Source organism: Sinohyriopsis cumingii, chromosome 6 (assembly GCF_028554795.1).
Source record: "Sinohyriopsis cumingii isolate HCF-2022 chromosome 6, ASM2855479v2, whole genome shotgun sequence".
Taxonomy (NCBI): Eukaryota; Metazoa; Mollusca; class Bivalvia; order Unionida; family Unionidae; genus Sinohyriopsis; species Sinohyriopsis cumingii.
This window is the reverse complement of record NC_142966.1, coordinates 137796047-137821507: the sequence shown is the minus strand read 5'-3', so window position 1 is coordinate 137821507 and position 25461 is coordinate 137796047. Positions and strand designations below refer to the sequence as shown.

At 35.6% G+C, this 25461-nt stretch overlaps 1 protein-coding gene across 1 annotated transcript in view; it reads left to right on the top strand.

Annotated features, from left to right (window-relative positions):
• Positions 1-3442: 3442 nt before the first annotated feature.
• Positions 3443-25461, top strand: part of LOC149798082 (ankyrin repeat and LEM domain-containing protein 2-like) — a 55577-nt gene continuing 33558 nt past the window's right edge. Inside the window, exons 1-5 of the mRNA XM_089963162.1 lie at positions 3443-3876; positions 7582-7739; positions 11269-11454; positions 14981-15175; positions 21211-21333. Of these exons, the coding sequence (XP_089819288.1) occupies positions 3543-3876; positions 7582-7739; positions 11269-11454; positions 14981-15175; positions 21211-21333 (996 nt within the window). The 5' untranslated portion in view covers positions 3443-3542. The remainder of the gene's footprint in view (positions 3877-7581; positions 7740-11268; positions 11455-14980; positions 15176-21210; positions 21334-25461) is intronic.

Sequence of the window (25461 nt, the reverse complement as noted above, 5' to 3'; positions counted from 1 at the left end):
TTTAGGTTGTTAGGGACAAATAGTCCTACAACCTAACGGCTAGAATCAAAAAGTACTCTGTGAGTACATTAAAGCCTGGGGGATGTGGCACCATTCCTTCCCCCAGGAGTAATTAAAAAGGTGCCTGTGGCACCATTAACCAGTGGTAAATGCTCAATGCGAGTGAACACCACTATAATCCAACGCAACAACAACAAGTCTGGCTACCCCTGTTGATTCGTTAACAGCAAAACGATGAGTACCAGAATAGCGAAACTTTTGGAACTCCAAATGTGCCTGGAGTATGCCAGGCGATTCCTGAATGAGCTAGCAGCAGAGTCTTTTATAGAGGAAGTTAGAAGTAAAGAAGAAGAGGATAAAAGGAATAAGGAAGAGGAGAAGGAAAGGAAACAAACGATCCTGTCTCACCCTATGATGAGACAGAACTGTAAAGTTACACCCATGATGAGGAATCCTCCACAACCACTTCCAGCACCACCGACACAACCAGCACAGAGACCTGTCGTCCAACAAATAGAGGTCAGACAACATCCACGTGTGCAGAATAGGAGAAGGAGGGAAGTCTTCACTATCCCTGAAAGTGAAGACTGGGATAGTGAAGCGAGTCAACCTCTCTCAGCACTCCCAATAACAACTATAAACTGGGAGAATGATTGGAGTCGCCGTTGTGTCTGTGATGCCAGACCTGGGAGATGTCACCATGATCCAGGTGCATCTGGAGTTTACAACAAAAAAAAGCAGCCCTTCTCAGGGCTAACCAATCTCTAGAAAAGAGACTATTCAAGTTGTCAATTTATATGAGTGTGGAGTAGTGTGAATATAAACACTCACTCGTTTACTAATGTGATTGTGTGTGTGTGTGTGTGTGTGTGTGTGTGTGTGTGTATGAGCTCACGTACGTTTGTATGGATAGTAGATTATTAGGGTTTGTAAGAGCTCACGTACGTTTGTGTGGATAGTAGATTATTGGGGTTTGTGAGAGCTCACGTACGTTTGAGTGGATAGTAGATTATTGGGGTTTGAAAGCTCTCGCGTAGGCTTGTGTGGATGGTAGAGTGTGAGGTTACTAAACCTTCCCTTCTGTGTGGATAGTAGATTATGGTTTTGTTTTGCTTCTTCGCGTGTGTGGATAGTATAACTGGGTTTGTTTTTGCTTCTTCGCGTGTGTGGATAGTATATTTTGTGTTTGTTATGATTCTTACCGTATGTGGACAGTAGATTTGTTGTTAGTTGTTTGTCTCCTCACCTCTGTGTGGATAGTAGGTTAAATGTGAAAAGAGAAGTAGGGGATGTTTTCCTTCACGTCTGTGCTTTTCACATAAAAACTCAAAGCGTTCGTCATTCGCACCATTCTAGGAATAAGCAAAGAAGATGAGCATACAACTGTTCAGTGAACTAAATGACTCTTGGTATTGGATAGTGGATGGGACATACGTAGTGGATAGGCTTCAGAAGGATAGGAGGTATCAACTTACCAAGGATTTTGTGACAATACAAGTGAACCAGTCTCAAAGTAGCCATGGATCTTCTCCAGGGCATGATAGAAGAGGAAGTAAAAAATTAAGAAGATTCATTGGCCCTCAGTATGTGAGAGTAGTTAGCTTGAAGGAAGCCCTGGATCATGTCACGAGAGTCAGGTTCTTCCTAGAAGATATCTTGGAATGGAGTGAGTGTCATTTTCTGTGAAGTGGGGTTTAGACCAACTCATGAAAGCAGAGGAACTGATGAGGAAAGTGCTGACAGAAGAAGTGAAGAAGATAAAAGAAAAGTGGTCAAAGGAAAGGAAAGAAGAAGAGAATAGAAAGACAAAAGAAAGATTTAAGAAACTCAACAATAAATGGATAAGGATACAGGAGAAATTCAGAGCCATAGGCCGTCCTAACTGGATATCAGAGTCAGAGATAAAGAAGAAGATAAAATGAATATTAGGAAAAATTAGAAGATGGCTGAAGAACTGGAGAAAATAGAAGAAGAAGAAGAACACAAAGGCCCTTTTCAGGGCCACTCATGTGCCTCGAAAAGAAATTACTTTCTTGCTTCCAATTTTGTAACAAAAATGTTGTATAAGTGTTTGTCTCTTGTCTGTTGTCTGTCTCTGTCCCGCCAGTTACGTTCCCGACAAGCGTTCTAGGTTCCCCCCCACCCCCCGCTGTTTGCTCCGATTAAGGTCAGCCCCTTGCTACATTGTTGCTCATCGTCAGTACGGTGACGTCACCTTCCCTGTTCCATTCCTCTTGTCTCCATACAGTCCCAATACTTTTTTGTCCTTGTATAGTCCCACCCATGTTAAAATTTCCCATGTTAAATTCCCCTTTTCCCTATATCGTTCCAAGGTGATTTTTAATGGCAAGTCCCATTGTCTCTATATCGTCCCCATACTCTACTGTCATTCACTATGCACCTAGATATGTAACACACCTTATGGCTGGAGGATGTCTTCGACACAACCATGTTTGAACACATCTGTCTTGGATCACACTTTTAATCCCTTGGAAACTTGCAAACAAATAGGCACTTTCTACTGATATCTACACTGTTGGAGTCGTGTTAAACTGGTAAAATGTTTATATCGTCTCTCTGAAAATTATTGAATTCAATACAGTCTAGCGTTGTACCATTATTTACGACGTGTAAAATAATGTAAAATAGACAAACCGTATTGGTATGACTGGTATAGTTTTTTTTTTTTTTCATAATACAAATTTGGAATTATAAAGTAATACTCTCATGTCTGGCTGGTCAAATGATTGTTAAAGACTGATTTTTATGCCCTCAGATCCCTTTACTGGATATAGATCCACACAAAATATGAACAATCTTGTCTTCCTTTTTGCTAATTATTTAAACACGAAATTTTACCCTTTAATCAACTGGTTTTTATGTCATAGTCAACTATTTGTAGTTATATGAAGATCTATTGGGTACAACAATATCGTGTAATGCTTTTGTTAAACTATATTTAGATTATACAGGTTACAAAATCTATGTTCTTTATAATTACAGTTTGTTTTATTTCTTCAGTTTGGTGGAAATATATCACTGAGTCGGTGTTCTTCACGAGTTATTCAACTGCCTACGTCCCTGTTAATATCTTTTGTTATTTATTTTTGTTGGTCATTCGAAAACAATTAAAAATGCTGACAAAAAGCAGCTTTTTCATCGTCACATTTAATATATGTGTACTCATAAATCTTTCCACTTTCTCGTAATTAATGACAAAAACTTATATTTATGTTGGATTGTGTCGGGTCATCGGTGATCCTTCTTCAATTCAGTTACCTGGAAATATTTGGAGATAATATTCTTTCCTCATGGGTTTCGGTTTCCGGTACATTTCTTAGCTACACACAAAGTATGTAAGATGTATTTGCATTAGTTTATGATATTTAGTTCGACCAATGAGAACAAGTGTCATGTCGATGTCTGTTTGGTGTTAGGCGGATTTATAACAGGCGGAACTAGATGTCTCGACGATCGATGCGATGACGTTATTTCGAGTATTTTCTTAATGACTTTGGTGCAGTTTTAAGTTTATTTAAATAATGGATGACGTTTTGAATGACGTTAGAAAGCTGAGTGTTGAAGTATTGAGACAGAAGTTAGATGACTTCGGAGTAAATGTGGGACCCATAACTCAAACGACAAGGTCAATTTTCGATAAAAGACTGGCAAGATTAATATTCCTGTCGACATGCAGTGGAGAAGAAAGGAAGAAAGAAGAAACCGTTACAGAGGACGAAAACAAAACAGTAGCGGAAGAAAATACAATTAAAGTTGAAAATACTGAAAATAAACCTAAGCAGTTTTCCGACCCTCACGTACCCATTAGCGCTTTCTATGGTGTTTGTTTACCAGCCGAGATCGATGTTGCTTCTGGTAATGCATTAGGCCGATGAATCTGTCCTTCACTCGTGATGATGTTGATTTTCATCCATTAGTATCAACACAGATCGAGTGTGTGTGTGATTATTGGACTAGTAATGCATATTTTCATATATTGATTGATTGGTTCTGATTGTCAAACTTGAGAACTACTAAATAACTTTGAATTATTCTGATTGGTTTATGCTAACTACCGAAGCAAAATAGATTTCGGTTTTTACAAGGGGTTGTCATGTTGCAGTAAACAATCTTTTTCATATGCCATAATGACATATCCAATCCTCGGAGGGGGTGGGTGCATTTTTATCTTAATTGGGTGCTACAGGTACATCAGAGGCAAAGTTTGTCCATGTCCCCCCACCCAACCCAACCCCCCAAAAAACCCAGAAGGAAACTCCCAAAATGCCATGAAAACTGGAAACACACATGACTAATCTCAGTAGGGATTTTGATTAATGGATTTTTGTTAAGCCTTGTTGAAATCTCCCATTACAGGGTATAAGGAGGGGTTTTCTGGAAACTTGTGTTCATTTGAAATTCATTTAACATTGAAAAAACATTTTAATTGAAAGCTGTTGTTGGATGATACATTATTCTTACAAATTCAGTCAGTTTTTAGAGTATTGCTTTCTTAGCAGTCAAATTCAAAATTGGAACGAACAGCCAAAGAATATCACACTGAACTGCCAGCATTTTGAACACACACAGTACTGGTCATATGATCAAATGATCACAGCTAGATATAGTATGTTTATATATTTTACAGATTTGCTTCATTATATAAGGGACTGCTTTTCATGTTTTTATCTGATTTAAAGGTTCACTTTGAAATTTAACAACACACAACAGCACTCATACTCCACTCAGTTTCACATAATCAGTTGATTAATCTGTGTTTAAAGTATTAGTGGTGCAAGATGATTTGAAGATTGATGCAGACATTTCTTCCAAACATGAAACTATTTCCAATGTTAACTTGATCAAATGCACACAATTTTTCCAAATACTCGCATAGAACTGGTAAAGTTGGCAATGAAAATCAAATAAAAATAAACTGAGTTGAAATCCTTGAGAGGATTATCATCCAAAGAATCAAGAAAAGTTGATTCCTTCTGAGAAAATGAAATAATTTTCATCCCATATACATTATAAATTTTTAGTAGAAATAATTAAGAACTTGTGATGTGCCATTTTTTTTATTCAGAGTCATATTTGTAATATTAATATTTTTTTATTTTTAAAATATATTTTTATTTTTCATATTTTTGATATTCATTGTGCATAGGTGTTTAGCACTGCACAGTTATATGACTGCCCGTTGTGTCTTTATTCCTAGGTATCTTGACTACCCTGTGTGTCTTTATTCTTATTTGAAGCCAAACTAGTATCATAGGCATATTTTTAATAAGTGACACTAAAATTATACAGAACTTAAATCACTAACCTTCCATTTTTGTTTTTAGGGGCCCACCCTGCCATCCCAGGTAAAATTCAGCATGCAGTTAAAAAATTAAAGAAATGAAACTATCCCCCTTCCATCCCTCTACCCAGTTTTCAGAAATAAAAATAATAAAGGACTGTGTAGCATCAAATTATGGGGGTATCCCCACTTGGAATTTACAGATAATCTGCAACATAGCCAGTGTGTAAAGAAATGAATCACATGATAAAACAATTCACAATGACCAATATACTAAGAAAAAACTAAATGCCATTTGTGAATATGATCAAATAATGGGGGCTAATTTAACTTTAATCTTGGACCTTTCATAATGTCATTGTCTTGGATTGTTTCTACACTTGAACTTGACTGTTTAGACAAAATGTTAAATGGTGTGTCACATACCTGTTGTCCTCCCAGACAGAGTTGGGGTTTATTTGCGACTTAAAGAGAGTTTTGAGGTCCCAATTGGGGTCAGTGGATGTGACCCAGAAAGTTAGATTATACAACTGGAAAAAGTTTTTTTTACACATAAAAGCCTATACAAAATGACTGGAAATTAAAATCTAAATATAAAAAATAGAAGTTTTCTTTGAAGCATTTAATATATTTTCAAACAGAATATAGTAGACTTTGTCTTTGTATTGCCAAATATCATCACCACACAAACACATATGTGTACATAAATAATTGCAACTACACAGAAATTAAATCAGAGACTGGATGATACTGTTGTTCACACTAGTTAGTAGAATGTTTAAACATGCAATGGCCACACTAGTTAATAGAATGTTTAGACATGCAATGGCGATGCTAGTTAAAAGAATGTTTAAACAGGTGATGGCCACACTAGTTAATATAATGTTTAAACATGCAATGGCCACACTAGTTAATATAATGTGTAAACTTGCAATGGCCATGCTAGTTAATAGAATGTTTAAACATGCAATGACCACACTGTTTAATATAATGTTTAAACATGCAATGGTCACACTAGTTAATAGACTCTTTAAAAATGCAATGGCCACACTAGTTAATAGAATGTTTAGACATGCAGTGGTCATGCTAGTTAAAAGAATGTTTAAACAGGCAATGGCCATACTAGTTAATATGTTTAAACATGCAATGGCCACACTAGTTAATATAATGTTTAAACATGCAATGGCCACACTAGTTAATAGAATGTTTAAACTTGCAATATCCACGCTAGTTAATAGAATGTTTAAACATGCAATGGCCACACTAGATAATAGAATGTTTAAACATGCAATGGCCATGCTAGTTAAAAGAATGTTTAAACAGGCAATGGCCATACTAATTAATATAATGTTTAAACATGCAATGACCACACTAGTTAATATAATGTTTAAACATGCAATGGCCACACTAGTTAATATAATGTTTAAACTTGCAATGGCCATGCTGTTTAAAAGAATGTTTAAACTTATTTGAATTTAGTTTAACTTTGATATATTAGTGTTCCAGGACTGCAGCATGAGATCCTTGTTAATGCAAACAGCATGGAGTTGTATTCATTAATTTCCATGTGCTATTGATGAACATGTAGTGACATTTAAAATTGCCATCTGTAGCTTGAGCAGCAACATTGATGTCTTTGGACCCATCACTATGAGCTGTGAGGCTATAGTTCATATCTATTTGTCTACAGTGGATACATGTTGTTTAATACTGAGATTTAATGCAACTTTAATTTTACTGATGTACAATTTTTTGAGGATAGCATGTCAGCTTGATTTATATTAAAAGTATGCCATCAGTTTATCAACTTTATTTGACTTTGTACATGTAAGATCTAGCATCCATTCATATTAAAATCCATTATACAAATATTTTTGTTAGAAAAGGAGATTCTAATTTTCATGTAGCAATGCACCCATCCTCTTTCCCCACTGCCAGTGTTAGCCAATATTTACTTCCCTCACTTATGCTATGGGTAATGTTTGGAGACTCTGTTGCTTGTGAATTATTGGGAAGAAGTGTATATATATAAATCTACATGAGGCTTGCCAAAAATTCATACACGGACCTGCAAGAGGCATGTTAAATATCATGCATATGTTTATATCCCAGAAACATACATATTCATCTTGTTGGACTTATGAAAAGAAATGAATTTATCCAGTATTTCATGACATACAAGGAGATGTTTTGACAGCAGATATTAAACACCAATTTTCTATAATCACCTATTTTGTCACAATAGCTCACTATAAATTTCAGATATAATATTTTTTCAGGTAGAAACCTTGTCTTCACAGATAAAGCAGAGGCACTCTCGATGGCCAAGAAGTACAGCGGAGCTAGATTCAAAGTTTTCAAGACTCAAAAGGATGCTGAGGAATTTTCCAAGCTCTCTGCTGATGCAGTGTTTTCATCTCCCATTAAAACTCCACAGGTAAAAGCTTGATTGTACAATTTTTGTCTGCTAGCTTTTCTTAGCATCATTCAGGAGCTCTGAATTAGCATGAAACTGGAAATTGATGCAGAAATGTCAATGAAGATTATCATTGCAGTTTTTCAAAAAACGTTTGAGTTCAGTTTTTAATTTCTTTATATGTCAAAATAATGTAGCTTCGTTAACTAGGAACTCAGTACTTTTCCAGAAGATAGTTTGACCTTGCCTGTTCATTTTTTAAACACTTAAAGCTGATGTGGTTCCAGACCTTAACTAAAAATTAATAACAGTCATGTCAACAAGTTATTTTTAAATTTATTTTTATTGTGGGATTGATACAGTTGAGATCGAGGCTGTTTTGGATAGGTGACCCTCGACTTGTAAATAGATTTTAGTGAAGTAAACATTTTTTAAATTTTATTCTTTGAGTAAAATGATAGGTTTTTGTCAGGGCCATGCTGAGAGTACATGATGTAAACTTAATCATGTGACCCTTACCTGGGCATCTGTTTTGCTTAATATTCAAGTTTTAAACCATTGCTGAGAGAGAGATATCTCAGTCAGGCTTCTAAACACTGAGACTTAAATGTGTTTCTATTGTTGTGTCATTTTGGGAATTACATTTTAATATTTATTCAAATTATTTGGATTCTAAAAGATTAGTTTGTGTCTCTGGAAATATTTTGAGTGCTCATGCAGAATTCTTGAACAAAGAAGTTTCTTTTCAATTTAAACACCAGATTATTTCTTGTGTTTAGAAACAAGGAACTGTAGACTTCAACAGAGTACAGAATACAGCATACGTCATCGTCTTCCATCTTGGATTCTTCGTCAGGGCTCGAATTCATTAGAACATTTCAGTATTAGGTCTTCTTAAATTTTATTCTTGGATTATTTTTGGATTTGATTCTTAAAACCGTAAGTTCTTATTTTTTTCATTTTTACAGTATTTTTCCAGGGAAATAATAATTTGTTAAATTTTTCAAAGCTTCTTGTGTTGCTGTTTATTTGAGCCTAAACACATAACATACAAATTGGTTTGTTTGTCCGAATTTTGAATTTTGGCTAGAATATTTCAGAAATCTTTGTTTTTTTAAATTTGAATTCCCCTAGTTTTTGAAATCTTTAGTGAAATAGGCAAGCTTTTTCTAAAATGTCATTAAAAGTGGAAATCTTTCTTTCAGATCCTACTCAAGAACAATTAGATCTTTTCAAAAAGGATGAATTGATTTAACTTGCCAGAAAATACAATCTTTCTGAGTTAAAGGCTTCCTTAACAAACCAAGAAATAAGAAATATTTTGGTTCAGTATTTGGTAGAAAAGAATGTTTTGGATAAAAGTGCTTTGGTTTCGATCAGTAAGTCTGTATTAGACTCTTGACATAAAAGTGAAGGAATTAGAATTAAAATACAAGATGGAATTGGAGTTGAGGAAGCTGGAACTTCAGAAAGAAGAAAGAAAAACAAATGCAGTTACGATATGAGAAAGAGGAGAGAGAGAGACAGAAAAGAGAGAAAGAAAAATGCATTTACAAGCAGAGGAAAAAAGAGAAAGACAAATGCAATTACAAAAAGAACCAATGCAAAAGGGAGACAGAGGGAGAGATGCAAATGCAAAGAGAGAAGGAAGAGTGGGAATGTCAAGTTAGAATAAAAGAAATGGAGCTGGCAAGTGAAAAGCATATTCACACTTCAAATCCAAGTTTAAGTTTTGATCTTGCAAAGAATATTAGATTAGTGCTCCCTTTCAGAGAAAAAGAAGTAGACAACTATTTTACTCTTTTTGAAAATGGTGCTGAAAATTTAAAATCACTAAACCATTTAATGCATGTACTGATTCCATATTTAGCAAGTGTTTTAGGTCCTTCAACAGCAAGTCAGCTTTTATCATTGAAATGGATTTTTACTTACTTTGCATGAAACATTATAATCACTGTTGCATACAGATGTCAGAGAACTTGTGATGTCATGAACTTAAAGATGACCTAATGTCACAAATTGGAAGGTTTATTATAGATGGTCAATTTTTTATGATGTTGGGTTGCTATGTTAGGAGATACTGCATTAATTTTTGTTCTAGAACTTTTATGATCAACCTATGTATGTCAGCAAAGTATTGAAAATATCACATGCTGGATGTATTGAAACTTCCATGATAACAAGCAGATTTCTGTACATGTAACAAAATTTAGTCATGATTGTGGATTTGTCTCATACCTAGTTGATTGTATTGTGCAAGAATTGAATAATTGATTGGCATTAGTTGTGTTCACTTATAAAGCAATAAATAAAAGTGTATTCAGAACTGTTTTTGAGCCATTGAATCAAAGTCCGGCACTCCAAGCTGTACATAAAATACGTGTAGTTGCCTTTGCATGTGTGTGTGTGTTTGATTTGGATTTTGAACGTAGCTTTAAAAAAAGTCAGTCACATTGCTACGATGTCTGCAGAATGGCAGTTTATAGTGATGTCTAGCACTGGGGCATCACGCAGCATACATTTAGCATGATGTCCCACCCAGTCACATTATCCTGACACAAGGCCTACAAGTCCAAACACTAACCTCTTAATGCTGAGCACCAAGCAAGGAAGCTTATCATACCATTTTTGTAAGTCTTTTTTATGACTCGGCCGGGGATTGAACCCACAATCTCCTGCATCCGAGGTGGACGCTCTAATAAACACTAAATGTAGATATGATTAAGGCTGTATTAATAAACACTAAATGTTGAAATATGATTATGGCTGTATTAATAAACACTAATTTAGATATATGATTAAGGCTGTATTAATAAACTAAATGTAGATATGATTAAGGCTGTATTAATGAACTAAATGTAGATATGGTTATGGCTGTATTAATAAACACTAAATGTAGATATATGATTAAGGCTTTATTAATATAAACTAAATATAGATGATTAAGGCTGTATTAACAGCATTATAATGGGGAGTACTTTACTTCAGTGTCAGGTGAATGAGTGGGGTTTTATTACTCCACCATGACGGATGTGGAAACATGACATTACATGAGCTGTGCTTTACAAAACAGAGGCATTAGTTTGCTATGTCTGTGTGGGGAAATGTCCATTTTGGAGATGCATTCCCATCTAATATGTCTGTGTGGGGAAATGTCCATTTTGGAGATGCATTCCCATCTAATATGTCTGTGTGGGGAAATGTCCATTTTGGAGATGCATTCCCATCTAATATGGCTGTGTGGGGAAATGTCCATTTTGGAGATGCATTCCCATCTAATATGGCTGTGATACATAAGATCCATTATTGAGACTGATTTAACCTATTAGGTTAAATTGTAACGAGACATTGGGCATGTATGGTGGTATGAAGACCACACAGTAAATGTGGAAAGCCTTCCTCTATTTCCATGTAGAGTTATATTACTCTCTACATGTATATAGATCACCTTGCATACAGATGTCTTGAAATAGATGCAGAATATTCTTCATTGATGATCAGTAAATACCTTGCACAATTTGAAAATTCATGTGATGTATTCTTTCAATAGAACAATGGAGGTAAACAAGCTAGTGCCATGTCACCAGAAAGCTCTCCATACAGGGCCCCCAAGGTACAGGACATACTACAGCTGAAGAAAATAATAGAGAGTGGGGATTGTAGGTTATTCAAGGAGTACATCAATTCAAATCCACGCTACCTTGTCAGCAGTGGAGATACACCTGTTATTTTCCAGGTGAGTTTAAATACTTACTGTAATTAACACATTTTGTGCTCCGATGTCAGTGATATATCAGAACTGAAATTGATTTTATTTGTAAATAATCAAATTGGCTCTGGTGTATCTTACAAGGTGTAATTGTGATAAGTTGCACGCATTGCAGAAATATTAAATTAATATAGGAATATGTTAGTCCTAAATATCACACAATAACATGGCTGAGAAATTACATCTCATGCTATACATTGTGACTTTTTTATATAAATGTATCATAACAAAATTAAATGTATTATAACAAATAATATCAAAATTTCCATCAGTTTTTTACTTGGATGTCAGCAGAATAATTGAATATGTTTAATGCATATCAATAAAAGAAATATTTCCTCCTTGCCTTCTTCTCTGTCACTATCAGTTTCATTCTGTCTGTGTGTCTGAAACAGATTTTATGATCCTCTTTGTCCATTCATGCGTTAGCATGTGAAATGTCATGCGACTATCCTTGTATCCTTAAATTCAGAAACAATTACACTCAAAATGTGCAGCTACATTTTAATAATAGTTTTAGATCTCAGACGTGATTCATATTTTAGATGTGAAGTCTTTGGTATTGGGGAATTTGGGATTGGTGGTCAGCTGGGTATTGGTGTCAGGGCAAAGTGGGAGATGTGGTCGGCTTGGACATGGGCATCAGGGCAGAGTGGGAGACGTGGTCGGCTTGGACATGGGTATGATTGGCAGAGTGGGAGAGATGGTCGGCTTGGACATGGGTATCAGGGCAGCTTGGGTATTGGTATTGGGGGCAGAGGGGTCAGGTAGTCATTGTTTATTGGTATCATTGCAGAGGGGATAGTTGGTCAGCTGTATCATTTATAGCCGAACAGAAGAGAAAGGTGGTCAGCTTGGGCATTGGTATCAGGGCATAGGAGATAGGTGATCAGCTTGGGCATTGATAGCCATATATATGAGATAGGTGGTCAGTTTGTGCATTGGTATCTGGGTAGAAGGGATAGATGGTCAGCTCTGGCATTGGTATTGGGGCAGATGGAATAGGTGGTCATCTTGGGCATTAGTTTTTGAGTAGGGGGATAGATGGTCAGTTTGTTGTATGGGGGTAGAGAGAATAGTTGGTCAGATTGGATAATTTAGAAAAGACGTGGGAATGTTGCATTATGGTTGAATAAAAAGACATTACTGCAGCAGCTGTAATATATAATGGGTTGTGAATGGCTAGACATGGGTTACACTTTTCTGCTGGTGTCAACAGTTTTAAAGGCTTTGAAAGTAACATATCATTTTCATCAGTTTCTATATTCAACTTAACAGGGCCTTCCATTACATTTAAAGTTGATGGGGGGGAGCTGTCCAAAGCTGGCTGGCGGGGGGGGGTGCAGGATTTTGTGTTGGGGGACTTACCACAATGGGGATACAGTTTTTTTTTTTAAGTAGCAGGGTGTAAAGTGATAAGGAAAGCCCTGATTTAAACTTGCTATAATATTGCCATGTGTCTAAAAATAAAGATTGTACACTTTATAATGGGAGTTTATGTTTCATCTGTGCAAGCAGAAAGCTGTTGAGTTGTTGTGAAAAAAGTTTTGTGTTAATGTTTATGAAAATCCTTTGTATTCTTCAGAAACTTTACAGTAATAGTACTACATGTTTAAACCTTGTACCATGACATGTTTGCAGTTCTTGACTTGCCTGTGTATCATGATAACGACCTTGCAGAAAAATTTAATATTTCATGGAACCAGTTTATAATTGATACTTGATACTTTGTCTTATTCCACAAAGATGTCTTAAGGCTGGATTTTATACTTTGTCTTATTCCACACAGATGTCTTAAGGCTGGATTTTATACTTTGTCTTATTCCACACAGATGTCTTAAGGCTGGATTTTATACTTTGTCTTATTCCATGCAGATGTCTTAAGGCTGGATTTTATACTTTGTCTTATTCCATGCAGATGTCTTAAGGCTGGATTTTATACTTTGTCTTATTCCACGCAGATGTCTTAAGGCTGGATTTTATACTTTGTTTTATTCCACACAGATGTCTTAAGGCTGGATTTGATACTTTGTCTTATTCCACACAGATGTCTTAAGGCTGGATTTGAACCAAATGTAATGCAACTGGAAGCACAATTTGGTTCAAGCGAGGACTTTGGTATTTTAAATTGGTTTTCTTTTCTTCTTCAGGGCAAAACTCCAGGTTATTGTTGGCAACACTATAAAAAAAAAAGAATCATGTACACATACAAACATCCACAGGGCAGACATTAGTGCATTTTGGGGGGGGTATTTAGAGAACTAGCTGTGGTCATTTGAAAAAAAGAACAACTTTTCATGGGACATATAGTCAGTTAACATTAAGCATTACTACCTTTATTTCAATAAAGAATGAATGTTTTTTTCCCCTCATTTTCTCATTTTATTGTATTATTAACTGTCATCTGCCGAATCACTTAATAAGATGTGTGATTTGGCAGCTGGCAATTCATGCAATGATAATTGCAAAGAAACCAACTCTAAAATATTATAATTTCAGTCCTGAATGAATTTACATTAGTATTTGATTATTTATTAGCTCACCTGGAATGGGTTGCTGATCTAAGCCCTTCCCTATCAGGTGAGCTTATGGAATGGCCCTGTGTGTGTCATCTATCCCCCATCCAACAGCAATTGTTTGTTACCACTCTAGAGTCCATCTTCCTGATCCAGCTTAGATCGGACTTGAAATACGGGTTTATATATTTGACTGGTCTTCATGTTACCATCCCACCAGCAGTATAGGGACAGGGATCAGGTCAATACCCTCCCCTTGTCTCTATTTTGTGGATCAGTCTTTTTGGTGATAGGAATCTGTCAATTTTTGCATATGCCTAGGGAAGGGCTTAGATCATCAACCTATTCTTACGTTCATATTCAGTCCCTGTAGAATGAGGGGACATCCATTCCAGGATTGAGAATCTTCCCTCCCCCATCATTTGTAGCATGGATGCCCATGCTGTGGTCTCAGAGCAGTTGTTTCAGGTTGCAGACCAACATTGTCTTATGTGAAGCCATACAAAAAGGAGGGATGCAGTCCTCATTCCCTAGATGATCTAGGAGGGATGAGAAGTGTTCTTATCCCCATAAAAACTCATCCCATTAAAAAGTCTGCATGTAATGGCAGTCCTTCCATTCCCCCTGAGCAGTTGATGGAATGTCACTATGGGTTGCCAAGTGTGTGAGATATTCCTGCATGACTTCTCATTCAAATGTTAGTTGACGTCAGAACACACTACACATGTCCATTATTAAGACAGTGACCTAAAAACACAAAGATATCAGGGTAGGCATCTTATATTGCAGGACTAATGCTGCCTACCCAGTGCTGTCTAGGGAGAAATCTCTAATAGCATCACTTATAGTCATCCAAACTGTACCTGTATTCTGAAATAAAGTGCATCTTCCTCTGATAGACAAGAAATATGTCAGTGTGTTAATTTCAGAGTTGCATTTCTGTGATAATTGTACCTTAAAGTTTAACTATATTCCAGGAAGGTTCCCGTTACACGGCCATGCATCTGGCTGCCATGAAGAACCAACCTGAGATGTGTCAGTTGATTTTGGATACCCTTGAGGACCCTCAGTTTGTCCGGAAGCTGTATGTTGGCAGTAAGGACACAGAGGAGACAATGACGAAGAGGATCAACTTCCTGGTGGACTTGTACCTAAACATGCCAGACAAAGGGGTCAGTTTTTGACTTGTACCTCAACATGCAACATGAAGGGGTCAGATTTTTGTCTTTCAGCAAGCAGCTATTGTGACATAGGTTGTACCATCTGTGTGACATAGGTTGTACTGTTAGTGTGACATAGGTTGTACTGTCAGTATGATATAGGTTGTACTGTCAGTGTGCCATAGGTTGTACTGTTAGTGTAACATAGGTTGTACTGTCAGTGACATTGGTTGTACTGGCAGTGTTACATAGCTTGTATTGACATTTTAACATATGCAGTGCTGTTAATGTGATATAGGTTGCATTGTCAGTGTCTCATAGGTTGTACTGTTAGTGTGACATAGGTTGCACTGTCAGTGTGACATTGGTTGTACTGTCAGCGTGACATAGGTTGCACTGTCAGTGATGATGTTGGTAAAATCTTGTAGTAATTTTGTCAAAATCTGTGACATAATTTTGATTATGTCTGTATTTATCCACCCCACCCCACCCAGTCCCCAGCCTCCCATTTATGTAATAAGGCAGGATATAGCACTTCATACTCATGCTGGATTAGTGATTCAGATGTGCCTTTTGCTATTCACAATTCCTCAGTATATTTTTTTCTTCCACTTTACTGTCCATTCAGGTATCCATTGTCCATGTTTTTGTTTAAACTCCAAGATGAATTAAAATAATACCAAATAAGGGGCCCCGAGTGGCTGAGGGGTCGAAAGCGCTCTCCGTTACAGATCACTGCCATCTCATCTCTGTCTGCGTGGGTTAGAGTCTCGGATTCAGGCAATGTGGGTATGTGAGAAAGCTTGCCAGTAGCTTCTCAAGGGTCGTTGATTCTTTCTGGGGATTTCACAGGTTCTTCCTCCACCATTAATACTGGATGCCGTGTATAGCCTATCGTGTGCTGAAAAATGGCATTAAAACTTACAACAACAACAACAATACCAAATTAAACATGTAGGAATCTATGTTTGACTTTTACTATTCACAGTTTTTGAGCTTGAATATGTTTAATGTTTTCATCATATTGTTTATTTATAATTCACACTTTTGTTTCTGCTGCCTTGCTTGGCACTCAGCATTAAGAGGTTAGTGTTAGGACAGGTTTGCCTGGTGTCATGATAATGTGACTGGGTGGGACATCATGCTACATGTCTGCTGACAAGTTGTTAAAGCTACGTTAAAAATCCAAATCACACACACACACACACACGTTTGTTTCTGAAGCATAACTCAAAACCAATCATATATCTCAATGAATATTGTACACCTATTAGACTAGAGTTCCAGGTGCACCTTTTGGTACACATGTTAGACTAGTGGTCTTTGTGTTCATTTTGGGACACATATTGGACTAGTGTTCAAGGTGTGCATTTTGGTATATATATTAGACTAGTGGTCTTTGCATGCATTTTGGTACACATATTGGACTAGTGTTCCAGGTGTGCCTTTTGCTAGACATATTGGACATGTTCCAGGTGTGTCATTTGGTACACATATTACACTAGTAATCCAAGTGTGCCTTTTGGTACATATATTACAGTCTAATGGTCTATGTGTACATTTTGGTACACATATTGGACTAGTGGTCTATGTCATACATGCCAACCATTACGCTTTTGGCGTAATCATTACGCTTTTTTTCACTAAATTACGCCTTACACGTAAACGTATATGGATTACGCTTTTTCGGTATATCCACCTTCCCAAAAAAATCAGTTGTTTGTTTTCTCGTTTTTATTAACATCCCATTAATCCCACAGACCGTATTTTAGAAAAGACGGCTTCTACGTAACTACAATATAAGAGTACGCTTGTCCGTGCACTTTCCTAGCAGTATTATGTTCTATTTATAGCAACTATCCTATTACCCAGAAACATGATGGTTCTACTTTCAAACTTTCGACCTCATATTCTATTTATAGCAGCTGTATGGCTTAGCGAGGAGAGATCAGACTGGTTTTCTAATTTTTAATCTTTACTCGCAGATTCTTTTTTCTAATTTATATTTAGTACAGAACCAGTCTATAGGTATTTGGCGCTAAAAAGTATAATTTATTTTAGTCGATGCTTGTATGAGAGCAGAAATATCTCCTTTCAAATAATTTCACAGATGGATTAGAAAAAGGCCAAAAATAAACAAAACATAAAATAACAGAACCCTCCAAAGATGAGGACTCGAGGGCAGCATCACATGACGTCTATTGCAGGCCATGTGGAAATAATTTTATTATTTGGCGCTAAAAGTCTTAAGATGTATTCTAGTCGGTGTTTGTGTTAGAGCACATATATTTTTTCAAAACATTTCACAGGTGGATCAGAAAAAGACACACACAAAAACACGAATCCTTCAAAGATGAATACATGAATGGCATAATACAGCATTCCATTCTCGGGCACAGGGGCTCGTATCGTTGCTTAAAATTGACCTGTCATACATGTACTATATCGTACATGTATGACAGGTCAGTTTTAAGCAACGATATGAGTCCGTGTATTTTAGTGCAGCATCATGCTCATTGCAGTCTGTGTGGAAACGATTTTAATATTGGGCATGGTGGTAAATTTTATGTGGAGAAACACTTGAAAACAAATAAACACATCAAATTAGCTCGTCTTACAAATTCCAATACAAAGGTAACTTATTATCTATAGCAGAACTAAAATGCGGACATGAATGTTATAAATGCAGAGGTGTTATTTACAGAGCTCTTGATAGAAAGATAATGAAGATCTTGCTATTGGTGCAGAAGCGAGAGAATTCAAAGAACACAATTCTATACTCTAGCCGTGTAGGTGTTTTTTGATAGAGATTATTATGCTACAGCCTGTGATTACATGCTCCAGAAATTCCCCTGTGGAAATGAAGTGCCTTTAAATGCTTCATTTGCTGATGTAAATGAGAGACAGTCAAAAAGCTTCAAAGTGTTAGATTCTTTGTCAAGAGATATCCCTTTCTGTTACCATCCTTGTCTACCTTGGATCATCTGGAAGGAGAATTCCTGAAGTATAAAGTTGGGATTCTACCTGACAATATACTTAATGCAGATAGAGTTGATGTGCAAAGGCACCTTTTTTCCCAGCTAAAAGACACAATCACTTGAAGATACAAATTTCCTTTTCTTTGTCAGGTTATGAAAGGAATATTGGTTTTTCACCATTCTAATGCTGACTGTGAGAGATTGTTCCGTATTGTAAACAAAAATAAAAGTGAATTCAGATCCAGGCTCAGTAACTCAGTACTTTGTGCTCTACTGGTGTGCAAAACATTCATGGTCTCAGCTGGTACAAAGTGTTTTAAAATGCAACATGAAAATATGTTTCTTTCTAAAGCTAAAAGTGCTACATATGAAAACTTGAAGCAGTAAAGGATGTTAAAAGACAAGAGGGGCAAATAAATCATTGTTTATTGAATTTTTAGCATGTTATATGTGGATTCCTCTTTTTCTGCTTGGATTCCTCTTTTTGTCCACTTGGATTACACTTTTTCCTCGTCAAGGGTTGGCATGTATGCTATGTGTACATTTTGGTACACATATTGGACTAGTCATCCAAGTGTGCCTTTTAGTACACAAATTGGACTAGTGGTCTGTGTGTGCCTTTTGGTACACATATTGGACTAGTGGTCTTTGTGTGCCTTTTGGTACACATATTAGACTAGTGGTCTGTGTGTGCCTTTTGCAGTCACAGATTTTCAGTTTCCATACTTCCAATATTTTTTCCATTTTGAAAAGATTGCTTTGACATTGAGGAAACCATTGGGGCAGGGCGTTAGGGAACTGAGCTGTTTATTGAATTCTCGTTTTACAATCACATTGATAATAATTGTCAATAACGCGCTTTTTCTAATGAAGTAGTTCGTTATTCTGTTAAAATAACATTTATTTTCAAAATGTCCAACACATGAAAGATAGTTCTGACTGGTTTCAACAACCATCACATGCATGCGAAAAAATCTGTGTATTGCATCATTGTTTTTGGTTTTTCTTGATGAGGCTGGTTCCCGTAGTGGTGTTTACTATTATCCTGCCGAAACGGGAATCCACAGGGCAGGGAACTAGACTAACTCTTGATATACCACCAAACAAGATTCCTTTTTTTCAAAAACATGCTACATTTATTTTGTGAGACAATCATCTACGTTGAAACTCAATTTTTGTATTGCTCAATTAGTACAATATTGATGTTGTGAATTCATTAATTGGAATTAATAATGAAACTTCTTATCATCCTTGAGGATATCTCTAATTGCCAGTTCAAGAATTCTCTGAATGCTTACAATGGTCTGTATGTGAAATCAAGCTCTTTATTTTACGAAGTATTCGTTTCGCTTGGCTGCCTTGTTATCTTTGATCAGTTATGAAAGAGTCGGTTAATTTAAGATAGTATATGTTACATACACAGTAAGATTTATAAGTGTTCGATTGATCAAATGAAGTGATTTCACCTGACATACAACCAGGGCCGCTAGATTTTAAGTTTGTAGGATTTTGGTGCCTTTTAACTTTTCCTTTATTCTACCTCCATTTTTTGATTCAGAAGACATAATTAACATGATAATACAAAGGAGGCCAGCTTTTAATTCAGTGCAACAATACAACAAATACTGACGGAAGTCAGTTATAAAAACACGGTCGGCACTTGCTTCTCAGAGAAACGCTCACGGACAAAGCTGTTATGGTAGATTGATGCATTTTATGTTTAATTACAAGAGGACACATTGCATTTATAATGATTACACTTAAAAGGAACTAAAAGATAGAACTAGAACACAAATTTCAATTGATAAAGAATTATTTAATTTGTATCTATTTATTAAAGTACTGCCTCCATTCAGAGTGAGTTACATTTTCATTGATCAAAATTTCCTTACATATCGTTAATTGTGGTGTACTAAGAATGTCGTTTGGAAAGAAAATATAAAAAATTGTATGCCTATTTTTAAATTTGATATTTCACAGTGTAGATTATAATTTCCAGTTCCTATCTACAATTTACGACAATAAAATGAGCGATACATCAATGTTTCCGTTACCAATTTTGATCATGATTTTCCTCAAGTTCAACAAATAAGGATCAATTTCGGGGTATTTTCTGGTTTTGTCTGTTCGTCAGTGATCAAACATTCAAATTTTCATTTCTGGAACAAAACACCTGATGCCTATCATTTTGTTGCGTACTTAGCTATACTTACCCAAAAATAATCACTACACTTATTTAGCCAAAAATGATCACTACACTTATTTAGCCAAAAATAATCACTACACTTATTTACCCCAAAACAATCACTACACTTATTTACCCCTAAACAATCACTACACTTATTTACCCCTAAACAATCACTACACTTATTTACCCCAAAACAATCACTACACTTATTTACCCAAAACTAATCACTACACTTATTTACCCAAAACTAATCATTACACTTATTTACCCCTAAACAATCACTACACTTATTTAACCCTAAACAATCACTACACTTATTTACCCCTAAACAATCACTACACTTATTTACCCCTAAACAATCACTACACTTATTTACCCAAAACTAATCACTACACTTATTTACCCCAAAATAATCATTACACTTATTTTCCCAAAACTAATCACTACACTTTAATACCCAAATATAATCGCTATACTTATTTACCCAAAAATAATCACTTAGCCAAAACTAATCACTACAGTTCTTCAAAAATAATCGCTACACTTAGCCATAACTAATCTCTTCTTTCACCCAGAACTAACTGGCTTTATGAGAATTAAAGTCTGCAGGAATATAAGCCATCAATTTTTAAAGCCTTCTATTTTGGTATTTTTATTGCTGAATTATTTGTCTTTTGCATACACAACATTTCATTAGGTAGTGTAATGGGATTATGTTATTCCCATTGCCATAAATGTATGCCAATGTACAACCATGTGTTGATATTACAACCATATACATGTAATGGGATTAGGCTATATGCCAAATGAGCAACCATGTTTCCAGTACTGGGATATTACATATTTATACATGTTAAAAATGCTGTCCTTTTATTTTTTAGAACTGTGAAACACCACTCCATTTTGCTTGTAAATTTGGACACATACAAGTTGTTGAAGTGCTTATTTGTCATCCAAAGACAGAAAAAAAGGCCAAGAATAAATATGGAGAGACACCCTTTGAGGTAAGGGCTGTGATATTGTAATGACATTTTGGTTGTAATATGTTATTTGCCACATGACAGTTTGATTATCTTGGGTAATTTGCCACATGGCAGTTTAGTTGCCTTTGGTTTTTGCCATGTGACAGTTTGGTTGTCTTGGGTTATTGCCACATGACAGTTTGATTGTCTTGGATTATTGCCACACGACAGTTTGGTTGGCATCATGATATGGAAATACTCACTTTGATTCTTTGATTTTCATGTTTGCAATGAAGCATGCTAATGATATGTTGAAATGAAGAAAAATTATTTTACTATTTTGCTTTCTTATGGCAGAAGACAAGATTGTGTATGGCACTGGTAAAAGAAAAGTCATAAGTTTTTCTTCTGCATGGCAGAGTCTTGTATAACACAGGTAATGTATCCTTATTTGCTGACATTTCCCTGTCCTGATGCTAACCCCGACATAGAGTAGTCTTGGGTACAGTTTGGATCAGCTTTTTATATATAAAAGTTACTCTATGTATTCAGAATTCATTCATTTCATTATCATATTTTTTTTTAAAGTTGATGTCACATTTTCTCTGTCTGATTGGTCATGCCATCGAAGGTCAAATTTAATGTTGAATGAATTTTGAAAAAGTAATTGAATAAAAGAGTAAAACTTTCATTTCCTAAGAAAATTTCTTATGATTATATGTAAATTGTTTTATTAGATTAAATTGATGTACAGTGGTCTCCCTCTTAAATGGCCACCTGTTTTGAACTGGGAAAGTGGCCTTATAAGATGGGTGGCCTTTCCAGAGGGGGACTAAAGTTTTTGTGAGAAGTATATGTAATGTACTTAGTAGGAAAGCTACATATCTTCATTTAATATCTTCAGTTAATATCTTCGTTTAAAAGTAACATTAACTACTAAAAGGTTCTTCTTGCCTTAAAAATAGACTTATTTCAACTGAATATACATTAATAGTTCTTATTCTTGATGTAAGCGCGATATGCAAGTGGGTATTTTTGTCATGCACATTGCAAAACCATTAAAAAATGTAATTTCCATTTGCTAACTGCTGCAGAATAATCTCCTTAAGACGTTGTTTATTCATGTTTTTTCAGCTTAAAATTGCTTTATTCTAGTCTTTTCTACATAAAATTGTTTGGCAAGTCCCGCCTTCCCCACACCCCGATGTCTTTGAGTAGAATAACCAACTTTCTTCTAAAGTAATACATCTCTGTTTACGTGATGTCATTATTGTTTGGTAATGATTTATTTGGATGTTGCTAACTGTATGTGATTTTAATTATGCAGACAAAACTTTTGTAGAGTGGACAAATTGCCTTCTTCACAAAGTAAGCGATATATGTATTGTCACGTGATTTTTCAGTTTTCGTCTGATACCATGTTTTGTTCAAGGTTAATTTCTTTGTGTGTGTTGATCCACAAAATCTATATCTAGCCTATGCTGTGATCTTGACAATTATGTCCGGTTGTGATCATCAAAGAGAAAAACTCAACAAATGTTTGAAACCCATAACTCTTATCACAATATTGTTGAGCCCATTTCCTGTAAACGTAGGTTTTTATAGATAATGATATAATATTAATCTTAGTCTTACATGTACTTTAGTCAACACTTCTTTAAGTAACGGAAACCTGACATTGGGAGACCGGCATCGATGGTTGAGATAATTTGATTGCTTACCTTACGTTATGAATTATTGGTTTTGGACACATTTGAAATAAAAAGTGGCCTCTTGTGAGGGGAACATTTTACATTTTTGTATTAATATGCTGGCTGCTGGTCACATTAGAAGGATGGCCATTCTTGAGGGGTACTTTTGAACACATTCTCATTGGTGCCAAGGGATTCTGGCTGTAAGAAGCAGGTGGCCACTAGTCGGAGGGGGGCAGTTGCGTTCAAGAGGGGGACCACTGTATTAATTACTATTGACATTGCTGCACAAAACGGATCATTTATTTTCACAGATATATATCTTAATGGCTTTTTTACCCATTATATTTTTGTTAAGAGATTATACTCTTTGCACAGAAGGATTATTGTTCATTGATACTTAAAATTTGTGATTTTTAGCAAAGACAAACCCACAAAAAATTTTAAATTCATGGTAGGCAGTATTTCAGGTATTTTTTGGCACATCTTTTGAATATTTAAACATCTAGTTACTGCTCATTAATAAAGCCTTGTATGAGCAGTTCAGTATGAACAGGTATGAACCATTCAGTATGAATCATTCAATATGAACAGGTATGAGCCATTTAATATGAACAGGTATAAACCATTCACTATGAACAGGTATGAACCATTCAGTATGAACAGGAATGAACCATTCAGTATGAACAATTAAGTGTGAACAGATATGAACCATTCATTGTGAACATATATGAACGGTTCAGTATGAATAGATATGAACTATTTAGTATGTGTATTAAACCTGGTGTGAACCATACAGTATAAATAGGCTTGAACCATTTAGTATAAACAGGCATGAACCATTCAGTATAAATAAACATTAACCATTCAGTATAAATATACATGAACCAGTCAGTATGAATAGGCATGGACCATTCAGTATAAATAGACATGAACCATTCAGTATAAATAGACATGGACCAGTCAGTATAAATAGGAATGGACAATTCAGTATAAATAGGCATGGATCAGTCAGTATAAACAGACATGAACCATTCAGTATGAATAGGCATGGACCATTCAGTATAAATAGACATGAACCATTCAGTATGCATATACATGAACCATTCAGTATAAACAGACATGAACCATTCAGTATAAATAGACATGAACCATTCAGTATAAATAGACATGAACCAGTGAGTATGAATAGGCATGGACCATTCAGTATAAATAGACATGAACCATTCAGCATAAATAGACATGAACTATTCAGTATAAATCAACATGAACTATTCACCATGAATCAACATGAACCATTCAGTATGAATAGGCATGGACCATTCAGTATAAATAGACATGGACCAGACAGTATAAATAGGCATGGACTATTCAGTATAAATAGGCATGGACCAGTCAGTATAAATAGACCATGACCGTTCAGTAAGCCTGGTATGAATCACCTTTTTAATTAACAGTGTATGAATTTCTAATTAAAAGTAGATACATTCAGAAAATTTATTATTATAAAATGTTCATGAATTTAGTCAAATTTAGCCTATTTGTGATATAAAATATATGCATTTTAATAATTTTGTAATGTGTATATGTATTACAGTAAAACCTGTCATGAGCGACCTCTGCTATGAGCGACCACCTGTTATTTCCGACCACAATCGTAATGCACGGATCGATTTTACTATATAAACGCTCTGTTATGAACGACCACCTGCTGAACGCGACCAGCGACCGCGATTTCTTGGCAAAATATGCATTTTGACACTGCTATGAACGACCGCATCGCCAAAAAATCAAAACAGATTGACACCACTGACCTTAACTTAATCCTTTGTAAACACAAGAGCTCGGGATAAATGTAGTATGCAAACAAAGTGCACATTAAATAACACTATAGTTGAACAACCATATATCGGGATAAACACCTCTAACCATCATTTAATCCTTTGTAACAAAGACTGCATAAATAGCAAAGATTGTTCTAATAAAGTATTTAAAAATAATTTGTATTGCTACAGTATCAGTTATGTGAAATTTACAACTCCAGCGTACGGTGTCATTTGTAAACTGCAGTAAACCAGACTAAAGTACATGTCACTAACCGCCATTGTAGTGCCGAAGTCATGTGAATAGCCAGTAAGAGTAACATCGAAGGGAGTAATGATGGATATACGCAGTCAATTTAGAGGTTTGTATTTTTTCTTTATCTGTATGAAAACTCACAAAACGCCGGTAGTCCTTATGTCCAAGTGAGAAATCGTTTGAAAGGGCTTCAGTGTTGGTTTGAGTACGTCGTTTTCTTTCCATTTAATCCATAATGCCTGGAGGGTGAATGAGCTCATTGTCTTTAATACTAGTAAGTGAGAATCATTTCCGGATTTTTTTAAAATTATATTTTATTTCTTTTGTTAGTGTTTCACCAAGCCACAATCTGTTTACGTGGGTGCAGATGGTCGGAACATTTGTTTATCGAGCTATAACG